General features: G+C 43.3%; 1 protein-coding gene across 1 annotated transcript in view; it reads left to right on the forward strand.

Moving 5' to 3' along the window:
* kif26bb (kinesin family member 26Bb) overlaps positions 1 to 14,761 on the forward strand; it is a 100,568-nt gene that overhangs the window by 74,077 nt on the left and 11,730 nt on the right. The window contains exons 6-11 of the mRNA XM_048986600.1: positions 558 to 770; positions 996 to 1,089; positions 5,673 to 5,935; positions 6,523 to 6,706; positions 10,798 to 10,957; positions 14,574 to 14,736. Coding sequence (XP_048842557.1) covers positions 558 to 770; positions 996 to 1,089; positions 5,673 to 5,935; positions 6,523 to 6,706; positions 10,798 to 10,957; positions 14,574 to 14,736 — 1,077 coding nt within the window. The remainder of the gene's footprint in view (positions 1 to 557; positions 771 to 995; positions 1,090 to 5,672; positions 5,936 to 6,522; positions 6,707 to 10,797; positions 10,958 to 14,573; positions 14,737 to 14,761) is intronic.

Genomic DNA, 14,761 nt, shown 5'->3' on the forward strand with positions numbered 1-14,761 from the left:
GTACGTCTAAACACAGGACTGCGGTGCCTGCCTTTTCACTGCATTCATCACAGGATGCCACGATTCCCCACTGCATCGGCCTAGGATGCATTGGGAGTCTGGACTTTCATCTTCACCGTTTTTTTCCCTGTGCTGGCTGACCTTCTGAAAGACCTGTCATATCAAGGTGGAACTCAGCCGGAGTTTAGGGCCGTGCCGTTCTTGCTCTCCACAATGGTATCAGGTGCAGCAGGCTGTGTAGAGGCTGCTTCTAGCACCCTTTTAACCATCTCGCCAATTTTCCTTTTGCTGAACATCTGCCGTTTTAGTTTTAAGTGAAGAAGAACAAGACAATGGCTCCAAGCACCGGGCCGTTTTTTGGGGGACTATCGGATCTTTCACACCCCATTGAAGATTAAAAAACGTCCGACATCCAGAAGACCAGAAAACCTTTGTTCCTTAGACGGTTTTTTGTGCCGATGATGAAAAGACTTGCTTTAATGTCCAAATCCTCTGATAAAATTAAGATGATGGAGTATCTGACTAAGCTAAAGCTTTTTTTTTTTTAATCTGTCTAGGTCAAAGTCATGCTGAGGGTTTGCCCGCTGTTGCCATCGGAGACGTCCGAGTCACGGTCCTTCCTGAAAGTGGATCCACGCAAGAAGCAGGTGACGATCATGGAACCGGTGGCCAGCGTGCCCCATGGCACCCCGCAGAAGCGCTCAGGCGGCAGCCAGGTGCCCCCCAGGATGTTTGCCTTTGATGCCACCTTCCCCCACGAGGCATCCCAGGTATGGTTATTTCTAGGGCTGACTAAAATCCCCCCCACCCCCTTCCACTGGCTTTTGTTCTTATTCCAAGCTGTTCCATTTGTGGCCTGGAGTTCTCGAACCAGTACTAACAGGAAAGCAGGCCTAGGGTCCATGCACTGATGCTGATGCCCATATGGAAGTGTGTGTGCCGTAAGGTCTGATCTGCCATACTGAGCACTCTCCCCCCTGCTGCCCCCTGCCCAGGCTGAGGTATGCGCTGGCACCGTGGCAGAGGTCGTCCAGTCTGTGGTCAATGGAGCAGACGGCTGCGTTTTCTGTTTTGGACACACGAAGCTGGGTGAGTGTGCTCGCAGCGCTTACACCATGGCTTCTCTGGTTTTGCACAATTTCTATACTATGGCCGTAATCCACTTCCAGTTCTTTGTGAATTTTCCTTACCAGGCAATACTTATTTCATTTTAAACTTAAATGGTTGACGGCACTATAATGACATACTGTGCATCCAACAATGTACATATTATTTTTCAGTGCATACCAAACAAAGTATATTTTATCGTTCCCCACTCTAAACATTAATCTTTGAAATTCCTGTCTTTCTATATACAAATTTAATTGCAATTATCTTAGCTGACACTTGCCAGATTTCTATGCCAAATTGTTGAACCTGTAAAGCATCCAATCACAGTACAAAATGGGCATCTAATGAAAAATTGAGAAAACAAAAAATGTAACAGATTTTTAATTTTCTATACCTATTTATACTGCCAGCATAGTGTTTGTGGATGATGGATGGAGCGATGGATGTTTTTATGTGTAAAACAATCAAACCTTCTACTGCTGATCTTGAAGCTGTCAGTGGGTCCCGCTTACGCATTTCAGTGATCATCTCCGACTCCCTGGGGAATGTTGTTTTTGTAATTATTCACGATCCTTTAAAAAAGGCATTCGGCCCCCTCAGTGTTGGAATGTGTGATTCATCCGGACGCTCTAAGCGGTTTTCTGCTGACATGCGTATCTTCGCTGCTCTGGGGGCCACGGCCTCTCATCACCGGCTCTGGGGCCCTTTGAAGTCCCTGTGACCGTCAGGGCATTACAGACTGAAGCCAGCTGGAGGGTGACTGAATGTTTACTTTTTTTCCCAGAAATAAGTGCTGCTAAGGGCTTATATCTTGTTTAAGTGCTTCCCATTCCCCTCGTGACGATGAATTTGCTTTTTCTTTGTCTCCATTTGCACTAATGATGCCAGACGAATGACCCTCGTACACTGATACTTTGAAGGAATTAACTGTTACAGTACTTAAAGTAACAGCGGATCTTGTTTCACTCAGCCTTGATGGTTAAGCTGAATAAATCAGTGTTGCACTCTGCCTTCCCATCTTTGACTGATAATACAAAGACAGGAGAAGTCCATCAGCACGAGGAAAACATAATGGATTGGCAATAAATCTGTACCTGTGATTTATGAAGGTATTAAAAACATACAGTTGATTACTGAAGACAATGGCAAAATGTCAACGTGCAATAAAGTGTTTTCATTCTTTAATGGAGGCTCTTAGCATAATAAAAACGAGTTGAGGGTGTAATTGTATCTACAGGATTCTTTCCCACATTACATCACCCACTATTAATGTGATGGAATCGCTGAGCATCTTTAAGAGGTTTTTACCATGTAGAAAAGGACATTAATCTTTTTAAGGTGCCTGGGTCTTACAAGTAATGGGCCTTTGGTGTAAAGATGGGAAGGAGATGTCGTGGTGTTTTTGTTCACAGATCTAGGTCAGAGTGACACGTGGGGGCTGGTGGTTTAGGGCATGTTTGACGTACGAGAGGGCGTCTGTGGAGGTGCCAAAGATGGATTTGTCAGTGCAAAAGCTGGCTATGTGAAAGCAAAATAAAAAAACAATGTTCCCCACTTATGTTTTCTGTTAGCAATATGCTGTATGTACAAGCAAATATGGGTATGTGTGTAGAAACAAAGTAAGCATGTGCACTGGATAAAAGTGTATGATAAATTTTGTGTGTCAGAGTGAATGCATATGCAAGTACAGACGCTCCTCTACTTACGAACTTTCAACTTACGAACTTTCAGACATACGAACGAAGAGTACTGTAAGTCCAAATTGTGTTCCTTGGGCTCCTGCTTCCTGTCTGCAACATCAATTGTTTTTTTCTGAGCGCCAATTCCACCTAGTACGACTTGTGGCCGCTACTCTGCAATACTGGTGCGTACTCCCAGCATCCTAGTTCTTTGTACTTGCGTATTCCCTTAACATGATGTTGAATAACAACTTACGAACATTTCAAATTATGAACGGTCGTTCGGATAGTAACTCATTCGTAAGTAGAGGAATTTCTGCCTGTGCAGATTTCATAGCCTTAGATTAATGTTTCCCAACCCAGTCCTCGGGGAACCCCGGATAGTTCACATTTTTGGTCCCTCCCAACTCCCGGTCAATCAGGAACACCGAATCCATGGTACAGGTGCGCTGGGAACTGAGAGGAAGCAAAATCGTGGTCTGTCTGGGGTTCCCCGATGACTGGGTTGGGAAACATTGCCTTAGATCAACCTTGTGTCTCGTACTAATGTTTAGCTGAGCAAAACAAATGTCTGCAGACATGTGTAGCACTGTGCGTGGCCCATATCAGTGAAACTCGGCCACTGCAGGGGTCCTGGGGCCGAAACTACATCATGCAGTTCATAGTGTCAGGTTCCCTACTTTTTGGGGAGTTGATCGCATTTTGTACTGAATTTGAGTGCAATGTTTCCCTCATGTTCAATGTAATGTTTACATGCATGACTGTCAGACTTGATTTCAGCTGAAGATGGGTAAAGATTGCCAAAGAACTCACTGAAGAATTGTAGTATATCTTCATCGCTCTTCAGTATGTTTGATAAGAACTGATTTTTATAACAGTGTGTGGAAGAGCAAGTGAAAATGTATATGTCTATCCAAATGTGTGTGTGCCTGCTTATCTATGTGAAAAAAGCATAACATCGCTTACCTACTGTAAGTATATACAGGCGAATGGGTTCAATCGTAGTACAAAAGAGAAACTTAATTTTAATTGAGAATCGTGGTGAATGATAAATGAAACATTGTTAGATCACATGAGATGATTATGGGACTAAGCAAAGAATAAAATTGTCATTAATAATAAATGTACACTGCCTGCTCACAAAATGTCTAATGACTATGTATTTTTTGACTTTCACAGTTGTAACGCCTTAGAATCTTTGCTGGATCTTGATAGCAAAGCACAAGTGACACAAGCATTTCTTTTATTTTATGTTTGATTGGCATATACAGTCTTCAGCCGAATGAAGTGGGTGGCCCACTGCCATCGAACATTATATTTCACCAGAACTTCCATCCATCCATCCATTTTCCAAACCGCTTATCCTACTGGGTCACGGGGGGTCTGGAGCCTATCCCGGAAGCAATGGGCACGAGGCAGGGAACAACCCAGGATGGGGGGGCAACCCATCGCAGGGCACACTCACACACCATTCACTCTCACATGCACACCTACGGGCAATTTAGCAACGCCAATTAACCTCAGCATGATTTTGGACTGTGGGGGGAAACCTGAGTACCCTTAGGAACCCACCAGAACTTCTTTAATGAAATATGCATGAAAATGTAGATTGGTAAGATACTGTATGCAAGTCACTTCTGGTGAGATGACAGAGGTACAGTTCTGAATGTGCCCCCTGAAATTGTGGCTGTTCTTTTGACTTGTGTTGAACTTTAGTGCTGTGAGATGAGTAAATAAAATGGGTTCAGCTATAGCGACACCTAGAAGATGTCAAAAGACTGCAAGATCTAATTGCAAGAGATTTTAAAACAGAGAGCAGTATATGCAATATAACGCAGTTCTAAAAAATGGCCAATCGCTTTGGTTGACAAATTATTGATTGCATTTACTATACCTTTCAGCAATTTAATTGCAGCCAGCATGTAATTATCTCTTTCTGCATTTGTAGATTGAGCAAAATGACACAATGTGTGCTAGTAAATGCTCAGCCAAACTGAAAATTGCTCTGAAAAGTGTGGTTATTTCATCTAACTTAAGCGTAGCTGATTTCACTGTAAATTAATCTACTCAAAGTTGTGCAGTTCCACAGATTCTTAACCACCAATTTAATCAGAATACAAACCAAATATTAATTCTAAGCCTGGATAGTATAAGAGAAATGGAAATATATACTGTAAAGATAGATAAACATTATTTATATGAACATTCAGGGCCTTGCATGTTGTTTATAATGTCCTAGGTTTCTTAAGTCGATCATGGAGATATTTTGGCAGGACAGGCATTTCAAAGAAGTTGACACGACTTGGCTTATGGTTCAGCGAAGGTCTTAAAGCAGTTGTTTTTCTCATGCGATTAACTGGAGCAAATGTTCAGAATTCACTAGGTGTATGCGATACGTTTATATATAGCAACGATTTCTGTGGACTGAGTGAGTTTTGGTTCCCAAGGCTGTAACATATTCTATGCATAGGTGTTAAATCTCATGGTTTATCATGAGTGAGACTTGCGGTTTTTTTTTTAGCCAATTTTTCCATCTTACAGCAAAACTTAACATAGAAGACCCCCCCCCTCCCCAATGCATATTTGATGGGCCACCATTTTCATCAGATTTTTTAGTTTTGTGGCACAGTTGAGATGTGTGGATGAGGGAGTCCCTGATATTGACACTTTCATGGCAAAAACAATGATATACGGACTGAGTGAGTTTTGGAAATTTGCTCTTAGTTATTTGTTGATAGCATCACTCTGATGTTAAGGGCCAAAGTTAATCAGATCCAAACTAAGCAGGGTTGAGCCAAACCATCTTTAAAAAGTATTTACACAAATGTAACTGAGATTCACGAGATACTTTCGAGACTGACTTTCGATCACTGTGCCCTACAGGAAAGTCGTACACCATGATTGGGAAAGACGACTCCACGCAGAGTCTCGGAATCATACCCTGTACCATCTCCTGGCTCTTCAAGCTCATCGACGAGAGGAAGGAGAAGACGGGGTCCCGCTTTTCCATACGCGTATCTGCTGTGGAGGTCTGGGGGCGGGACGAGGTCCTGAAGGATCTCCTGTCTGAAGTGGCAACAGGCAGCCTGCAGGACGGCCAGAGTCCTGGCATCTACCTTTGTGAGGACCCCATCTGTGGAATGCAGGTTAGGCAATGAGGAGAAAGGTACTCGTTTTAATGAGAAGTACTCTCTGTGCCTCTGTCATCTTCAGAAAGTCCTTAATGTTAAATGAAATGCTAATGTAAACTGGCTACATGAGTTTTAGCTTGATACTGTATCTGTATTCCTCAGAATAAGAAATAAACATGTAATTTCTCCATTTCTCATCCTTTTAATCTTCCTTAACAGCTACATTAACTCGTCCCTTCCAGTTCCTCCAAACTTCTAACATACTGCACATGCTTGTGGTACTAAATATTGCTATAGATCTGTCTCACATTCACCATAAGATTAATTGTGTGTTGATAAACCTCATTTATACTATTTTATGAAAAAGCAGATTCTGTTATGGTAACTGAGTATAAATTTGGAAAGAAAGGATGGAACTTTATTTAACTGTCTAATATAGATGAATTATTCAGGAGCATAACTGCAGCACTGAAAGTAAAAGAAATAAATTTTCAGTTTATTCCTGTTTCTAAGTAATTAAGACCTGTTATTGGAATGTACAGGAAGTCTGTTGTGTTTGTACTCCCCGCCTCCGCTCACCCACCACCTCCAACCCACCCCAGCTCCAGAACCAGAGCGAGCTGAGAGCCCCCTCCCCAGAGAAAGCTGCCTTCTTCCTGGACGCTGCCATGGCGGCGCGGAGCAGCAGCAGGCCCGACTGCAGCGAGGAGGATCACCGCATGTCACACATGCTCTTCACCCTGCACATATATCAGTACCGCATGGAGAAGGCTGGGAAGGGCGGCAGTGAGTGCAAACTGACTGGGGGTCTGCTCCACTGTCTCACTGTCTGTCTGACACACAGACCAGGGTCTGCTCCGCTGTCTTACTGTCTGTCTGACACACAGACCAGGGTCTGCTCCTCTGTCTTACTGTCTGTCTGACACACAGACCAGGGTCTGCTCCGCTGTCCCACTGTCTGTCTGACACACAGACCAGGGTCTGCTCCGCTGTCTCACTGTCTGTCTGACACACAGACCAGGGTCTGCTCCGCTGTCTCACTGTCTGTCTGACACACAGACCAGGGTCTGCTCCGCTGTCTCACTGTCTGTCTGACACACAGACCAGGGTCTGCTCCGCTGTCTCACTGTCTGTCTGACACACAGACCAGGGTCTGCTCCACTATCTCACAGTCTGTCTGACACACAGACCAGGGTCTGCTCCACTGTCTCACTGTCTGTCTGACACACAGACCAGGGTCTGCTCCACTGTCTCACTGTCTGTCTGACACAAAGATTGGGGGTCTGCTCCACTATCACACAGTCTGTCTGGTGCAAAGATTGGGGGTCTGCTCCACTATCACACAGTCTGTCTGACGCAAAGATTGGGGGTCTGCTCCACTGTCTCACTGTCTGTCTGACACAAAGATTGGGGGTCTGCTCCACTGTCTCACAGTCTGTCTGGCACACAGACTGGTGGTCTGTTCCACTGTCTCACTGTCTGTCTGACACAAAGATTGGGGGTCTGCTCCACTGTCTCACAGTCTGTCTGGCACACAGACTGGTGGTCTGTTCCACTGTCTCACACTCTGTCTGACACAAAGATTGGGTGGTCTGCTCCACTGCTTGCAGTCTGTCTGACACCCGCAGAGTACTAATAGTGCTGAGCCCTTTAGGCCCTGTTTGCAACTGGTATAACATGCGTCCTGGGTGATCTGATCTCAAGTGGGCAGCACTAATGATGTCCATTCACACCTGATGAATCACCACTGACCACTGGTAATCGGATCTCACCTCATAAATAGTATTATGTTTCTTGCTAACATTTATCTTCTACATACAATCTTAAAATTGTATTTCGTAATAACGTTGTGATTTTCATTCGACAGTGATTATAAAATATTATTTCACAAAATGCAAATGTGATTTCTCAAATAATTCCAAATATATTTCACAATAACATTCAACTTTTCACATTGTAGGCATGCATTCCTATGCCACGTCAACACAACACAAATTTACGCATTAAAAAAGTCTTTCAGTACTTACGTAATACTTTTCTATTCCGGGGCAAAAAGTTCAGTCTGTAATGCATTATGTTGGTTGGCATATGATAATATTTCAGCTTTTACTCATAACCAATGATGATCAAAATCAAAGAGGTTCTGATTCGCAGAATTATGTCTGACCAAGCAAGTTATGTAAAAGAAGCGAAGTAAGCGAGTTGAACTGAATTTCTGACCAGGAGTTCAAGTAGGCCTACCTGGACAACTCGATATAGAACTATATAAATAATCACACTATTATTATGTGTTTTTTATTAATATATCCATTATCTAGGCTATTGAACGCACATTCTTACTGTTAACACTTTAATTTTGCGTTCATGTAATTTTTACTGGCATGTTTCACCAATATTAATAAAACATGGAGCAGCTTTGACATAAATAAGGAAGCTTCATCAAAGTGCGCATTAAATATCATCTGTGCAAATTTAAAAACATCTTTAATAAATCACTTGTTACACTATTTATTTTTCCCGAATTTGCACGGATTAATGATGCGCACTTCTGACAACGTTTCCATTCAAATGGGTCGCGACAGTCCGATATTAAACCAACTACCTAGAAAATTCAAACTTATTTTTTAGTATTGTAAGGAAAATGATGCATTGTTGTTCACAATGCAGTTTAGTACGCAGTTGCCCACTCTGCGCTGGATTGCGTTCTGACATAATTCCTATGTCCAATGCTGTTCGCGTGTCTAATGAATACGTATGTACTTCCACTCACAGAAGGACATCAGCTGGGTAGGCGGTTCTTCCACGCAGCCCAGGACGCATTCGCGTTAAGACTGTTATAAAAATGTGTCCATATGCATCCCAAATCGATTTGAGCAACTGGATCTCGATGCGTTTTCAATGCGATCTGGATTTGTTCACACCTGTATTTAGTGCTGTTCCCTTGTGATCGGATCACCCAGGATGCATGTCAATACCAGGTGTGAACAGGGCTTTAGAGAGTAAGGTTGACTTTGAATATGCTGGTGGACTCAAGAGGGCCCAGGGATGCTCGAAAATAACTACTGTATAGCTAATCGGGCATCTTATTAAATTCTGTTTTTTCTTCTGTTATTTCCAACAAGAATCATCCTTGTTAATAAGTCTGTCCTCGCAGAGGTTATATTTCGGAATCTTCCAGAGGGGAGTAATGTCGCAGTCAGCATTTCTTTATGGACTGAGCACTCACAAAAAAATATTCCCTTTAAGATGGTTTGCGTTGAAAGACTTCCTCTTTCATACTACAAAAGGTTCAATTATGTAAGTGGTAGCAGTTTCTTCAAATTTGCATCCTCCTGGATATATTAGTCTATGTCAGTCGTTCAAGCTGATTTTAATAATACATTTCAGATCTGAGTACTGACTATAAACATATATGTTTTAAAAAAATCTCTTATTTAAACCCTCTGAACGCTAATCACCGATACCCGGAATCTGCAGATTGCCTCCAGAGGACGTGACTAATTTCTGTTATCGTAAACAGACTGTGCTCTGGTTGCCCACTTGCGCCAGGGCTGCACATCTAGGAGGCCTCATGTAGCTTCATGTTCTTTTAATTAAACAGCGTGTATCAGTGCAGGGCTTATGACACCCTAAGAGGGGAGAATAGCTGACACAAAGTAACTGTGCTTCTATACCTCTCAGTTAATGTAAAATATAAGGTAAGGGTGGGCAATCTTACCCAGAAAGGGCCGCTGTGTATGCAGGTTTTCACTGCAACTCCCTAGTTCAGGGGTGTGAAACTCCATTTCTGGGGGGCCGGAGCCCGGTGTAACTTAACTCTTTCCCTGTTCCCACACAAATGATTCAGCTCAAGAACTGTGTGGTAATTAGCACGAGGAGTTGAATCAGGTGTGTTAAATGAGGGGAAACCCAAAAATGTTCTGGACTCTCGCCCCCCAGGACTGGAGTTGGGCACCTCTGTCCTAGTTAGATTATTAATTAGAGGACTGATTGACTGAAGAATCCTCACACCTGGTTTTGAACAGCTAACCTAAAGGTTACCCCTAAAACCTGGACACACACTGGCCCTTTGCAGATGAGATTGCCCACCCCTGATATAAGGCATGTTTTATTTATTTATTTTTTTTACTTTCTCAATGAAAAGCCTTTATTTTCTGTGTAGGGAAAGGACTTTATGTACCATACTGAGGGTCTATTTCTGTTCTGTCAGGGGTCTTTCATCTTAAAGCCTTTTCACCATTGCCAGCTTCATCTCAAGCTGTTATTCTGTGCTACTCTGGCATCTGTTAGTGGTTGCCAGTTAGCACGGACTTGATGGATAGTTAATAGAAAATACCCAAGTCAGTCCTCCAGCTGACACCGGTCTCCTGTTCACATACACCGTGCCAGGGGACTAGTTTACACGCAGTACATCTTTAGAGGTGCTTTCGTGTTAAAGTTATAACTGACAGGTCAGACATTCCCTTGTGTCTGAGACATGCTTCCAAGGAAAATGTCACAGATGGCAGTGATGCTGTATCTTCTGGCGCTACAGTCTTTTCTGGTGCAGTGAGGCTGGTCGCCATGTCAAAGTCAGGAGGGAAATTGACTTAATTCTGCTTGCGAGTCTGCGATTCAGGAAGCAGAGAGCATGCTGGGAATTAGCCACCAGAACGAGCGTGGTTCTGCCGCTCGCATAACTGATTGGTTTCACTGTTGGCCGGCTGATTCAAGCACCTTTCTTATTGCCTTGCATTTTGTGCCATGTTTATATGAACTGCTTTAGCTCAATATTAATTCAGGAGCCCCTTTCCAAATTGCTTCTCTATTACTCCAATGAGCTCTTTATTCTATACTGTTCATCCCCTAATTTTTCTCCCTTTCAACCCTCCCTTTAGTGTCGGGGGGCCGGAGTAGGCTGCACTTGATTGACCTGGGCAGCTGTGCTAAGGTGCCCAGCAAGACCCGTGACAGCCCTGCCGGACCCTGCCTCTCCCTCACAGCCCTGGGCAATGTCATCCTGGCCCTGGTCAACGGCAGCAAACACATCCCTTACAAGTGCGTAGGTCATGTTGCACGTCTGTGAGTGTGTGCGTCCAGGCGTAGCTGCTGGGTGGAGCCTGCCAGTGAGGATCGATGCGATGTCTGTACAATGTCAACACTGTTTCCCAGGGTGCGTAATATAAAATAAAACCTTAAACCTCAATTAAACCACAATTAGAACCAATATTTATGTAGTCGATTTCAAGAAGCAGTTTTACAATTTAGGGAGTTGAGTGATTTTCAGATCTTGAGATATACAGTAGATATAATTAGGTATCACTGATGTACCTAAGGTAGTGCAGTGGTTAGCACTGTCGCCTCACACCTCTGGGACCCAGGTTCGAGTCTCCGCCTGGGTCACATGTGTGTGGAGTTTGCATGTTCTCCCCATGTCATCGTCGGGTTTCCTCCGGGTACTCCGGTTTCCCCCCACAGTCCTAAATTGCCCATAGGTGTGCATATGTGAGTGAATGGTGTGTGAGTGTGCCTTGCGATGGGCTGGCCCCCTGTCCTGGGTTGTTCCCTGCCTCGTGCCCATTGCTTCCGGGATAGGCTCCGGACCCCCCGCAACCCAGTAGGATAAGCGGTTTGGAAAATGGATGAATGGATGATGGATGACAATATTTATTCCTAAGATGCAGAAAGTGCTTGATTTATATAAGAATATATGTCAGGGTCGGTGCTGTCCAACTTTGCCCTTTGTGTCCCCTCCCCACTTGGCCAGCAGGGGTTGCTGTCCTCCTCATTGTCTCTTGCCCTTTAACCCAGTGGGCCTAAGTCCCTAGTGTGTTTCCCTGTTCCACCGACCACTGCATAGCTCTGGGTGTGCATAGCTGCATAGCTCTGGGTGTGCATAGCTGCATAGCTCTCTTGAGTGTACAGCTCAGAGACTGTTACCCCTCTGATCATTTGTTTGAGGTTCGCTATCTGTTATTTTGTCTTTATTGCTTTTTTTGTTTCCGTAGTGTTTACCTTCCATTTGTTTCCCTGTTTCAGGTTTGTCATGCTCATGTCCTGTTCTCTTCTAGTCCTCTTTGTATTTTTCTGTGTCTTCCCAGTTTGTATTTTCTGGGTTCGGTGTTTGTTAATTGTTCCATCCGTTGCTTTCTGTCCCACGCCCTCTGTGATTGATTGATTGTCTGATGTTCCACACCTTGCCCCCCTCGTTAGCCTGGATGCGTATCATATTTAAGTGCCAGTTCCTGCTCTCTTCTTTGTGTTCTATGTTCCTGCATGGCAGCTGCGGTCATGGTACTGTGTATTAGGAGATATGTTTGGCGCTAAGTCCTACTCCTTGTGTTTCTCTGTTCCCTGGTGTTTATTTTATGGTTTCTTTAGCTGGTTCTTATTTTTCCCTGTTAGTTTTTGACCCCTTGTGGACCTGCTATTTTTCTGACTTTTTTTATTCGTTCTGTTTAATTCAGTAAATCCTTGTTTGTCTCAGAGCCACATATGGATTGTCACCTTTTTCCTGCGGGTGCTGTGACAAAATATCCATTCATTCAAGGTGCTTCCCGAATTCCAGCAGGTGCACATATGATGTACGTCACTTTAGAAAAGGCGTGAGTCTGACCGGAGTGTAGGTCTGTCTCCTCCACAGTCAGGTCACTGTAATGATACTGACAGGCTCGCCGAGCGAATGAGAGAACAGGGGCGGCTGCTCTCTCATATCCGTGGCTTCACTCGAGCCAACCTGTACTATAGGCGTGGTGGAGATGGGGCAACTCTGCTCATCCTGGCCCCATGTGAGCCTCCACTCTGGGGATATCGTAGCAGGAAGGGCTTTATGACATGCCGGATCTCCCACCCCACTTCTGGGTACCCACAGCTCCCGCCGCAGAGCTGAAATTTAATTACGGCACACTCGTATTGCCAAGCAGAGCCCCGGTTTATGGTGGAACAACAAGCATGGCGACATTATGCAGATATGCAGCTATGACTGATGTGACTCCATGGTGAATGTCATTGACCTCATATTTAATCTGCTTTAAGAGAAATACCGACCATTCCACTTCCTAGTTCTTTCGTTATCCCCCTATAACGAGACACTTAAAAGGATCTAATTTTGTATGATTGAGGAGCAGAAAAAATTATTCTGACCTAGAACAATAAGCAGCGTGCTTCTGTGGAGCATGAAGTGAATTAAATGCCCTCCCTCCATCCCAAGTGATGCACCCCAGTGATGCTGTATCGCCCCGAAACACAGTGAAGACACATAAAAGTAATAGGTCAGAAAAGTAATTTCATTGTTTTACGCAATGACAATAAACTGCTTGAATTAAAACAATTTACCTTTTAATTATCCCATCATTTTCAAAATCAGATTACTGCCACTACACCTTTATGTCCCTAAAGTAGCTTCATTTATCTTAAGTCCCCATGAATTAATTATGCTTAACTGTAATCAGTCACCAGAAGGTGTTAATATAGGAAGTGGTTTGAAAGTAGACAAGGCTGGGTGTAACTAATGCCATGTTACTATGGCAGTTATTTCTTACTATTGGCACGTACCCACTCACTGCTTAAGATGTCAAGACCAATTAACACCAAGTATTAATTAACTCTGTTAGCGCACGTAACATCTCATTTACCTCAAGAAACAGTTTCATTGTGGATACGTGTATATCAGGCGTAATGCACCAAACTGCCTGTCTGTGTACAACAATCTATTCGTTATGAAGATTTTAAAGTACATGTCCAGTAGGGCTAAACGCATATATGAAATATCCAGTTATTAGGTAGTTTTAAATAATTATACACAGTAATGGTCATTATCATAACCTTTTTAAAATGGAGATTTCATAAATGACATACGACTTGTGAATAATTGGCATCTTCATTATAATGACATTTTAATTAAATCCATTTAAATACTGGAGGATTTTTAGTAGTTGCAATTAAGGTTAAGTACCTTGTTCTCTTGTACAATAACTTGCCTTTCCTGAGATATCAGCTGATAATCAGGATGTAATTACTATGGTAGCTGCAGTCCTACAGATCTTCTGTCAGGAAACTAATTCCGTTAAGCACGGTGACAGTGTACACTATGTTGAAACAGTATTATATCCCTATCTCATTAGTCGCCATGGGGATTGCTGAATGGCATCTTTCAGAAAGTAAATACATTCATTATGGCTGACAGCATGTTTTTAGAGTAAGGAGGCATTAACCCAAGATGAATAACTTACCACCTCTTAGGTCTACAAACATTTTCCAAAGTTATCATCTGTAAAAGCTGTTGTCAGAGGATTAACACATCATCAAGGAATCTTGAAAACGCATCATACCAATTCCATTCAGTGTCCTTAATAGTGAAATTGCAGTTCGGATCTGCTTGAAGTAGATCTTAAGACTTCCAAACCCAGGACATAACAAAGTAAGTAAGAAATAAAATATCAAGGAAACACCATTAATGAGACAAACTCTCACCCACCCCACACACAAATATACAGACACGCATACAAACAAGCCTATAGTGCATCTCTATGTCTGTGTGCTGAAACTGCTTTGCATTTATCAGGAACTAGGAGCGTGAAGCAGTGTAAATATACCAGAGTACAACTGGATTGCATGAACAATGTAGGAGGACTGAGTTCTGCCCACTAAAGTAGTTCTGGTATGTGTTTCGCAGGGATAGTAAGCTGACCATGCTGCTAAGGGAATCCCTGGGCAACATTAATTGCCGCACCACCATGATCGCCCACATCTCCAGCTCGCCCAGCAACTTCTCCGAGACGCTCTCCACAATCCAGATAGCTTCAAGAGTGCTCAGAATGAAGAAGAAGAAGACTAAAGTACGTGCTTGATATAGTCCGCTTC

This window comes from Brienomyrus brachyistius, chromosome 19 (assembly GCF_023856365.1).
Source record: "Brienomyrus brachyistius isolate T26 chromosome 19, BBRACH_0.4, whole genome shotgun sequence".
NCBI classification, from domain to species: domain Eukaryota; kingdom Metazoa; phylum Chordata; class Actinopteri; order Osteoglossiformes; family Mormyridae; genus Brienomyrus; species Brienomyrus brachyistius.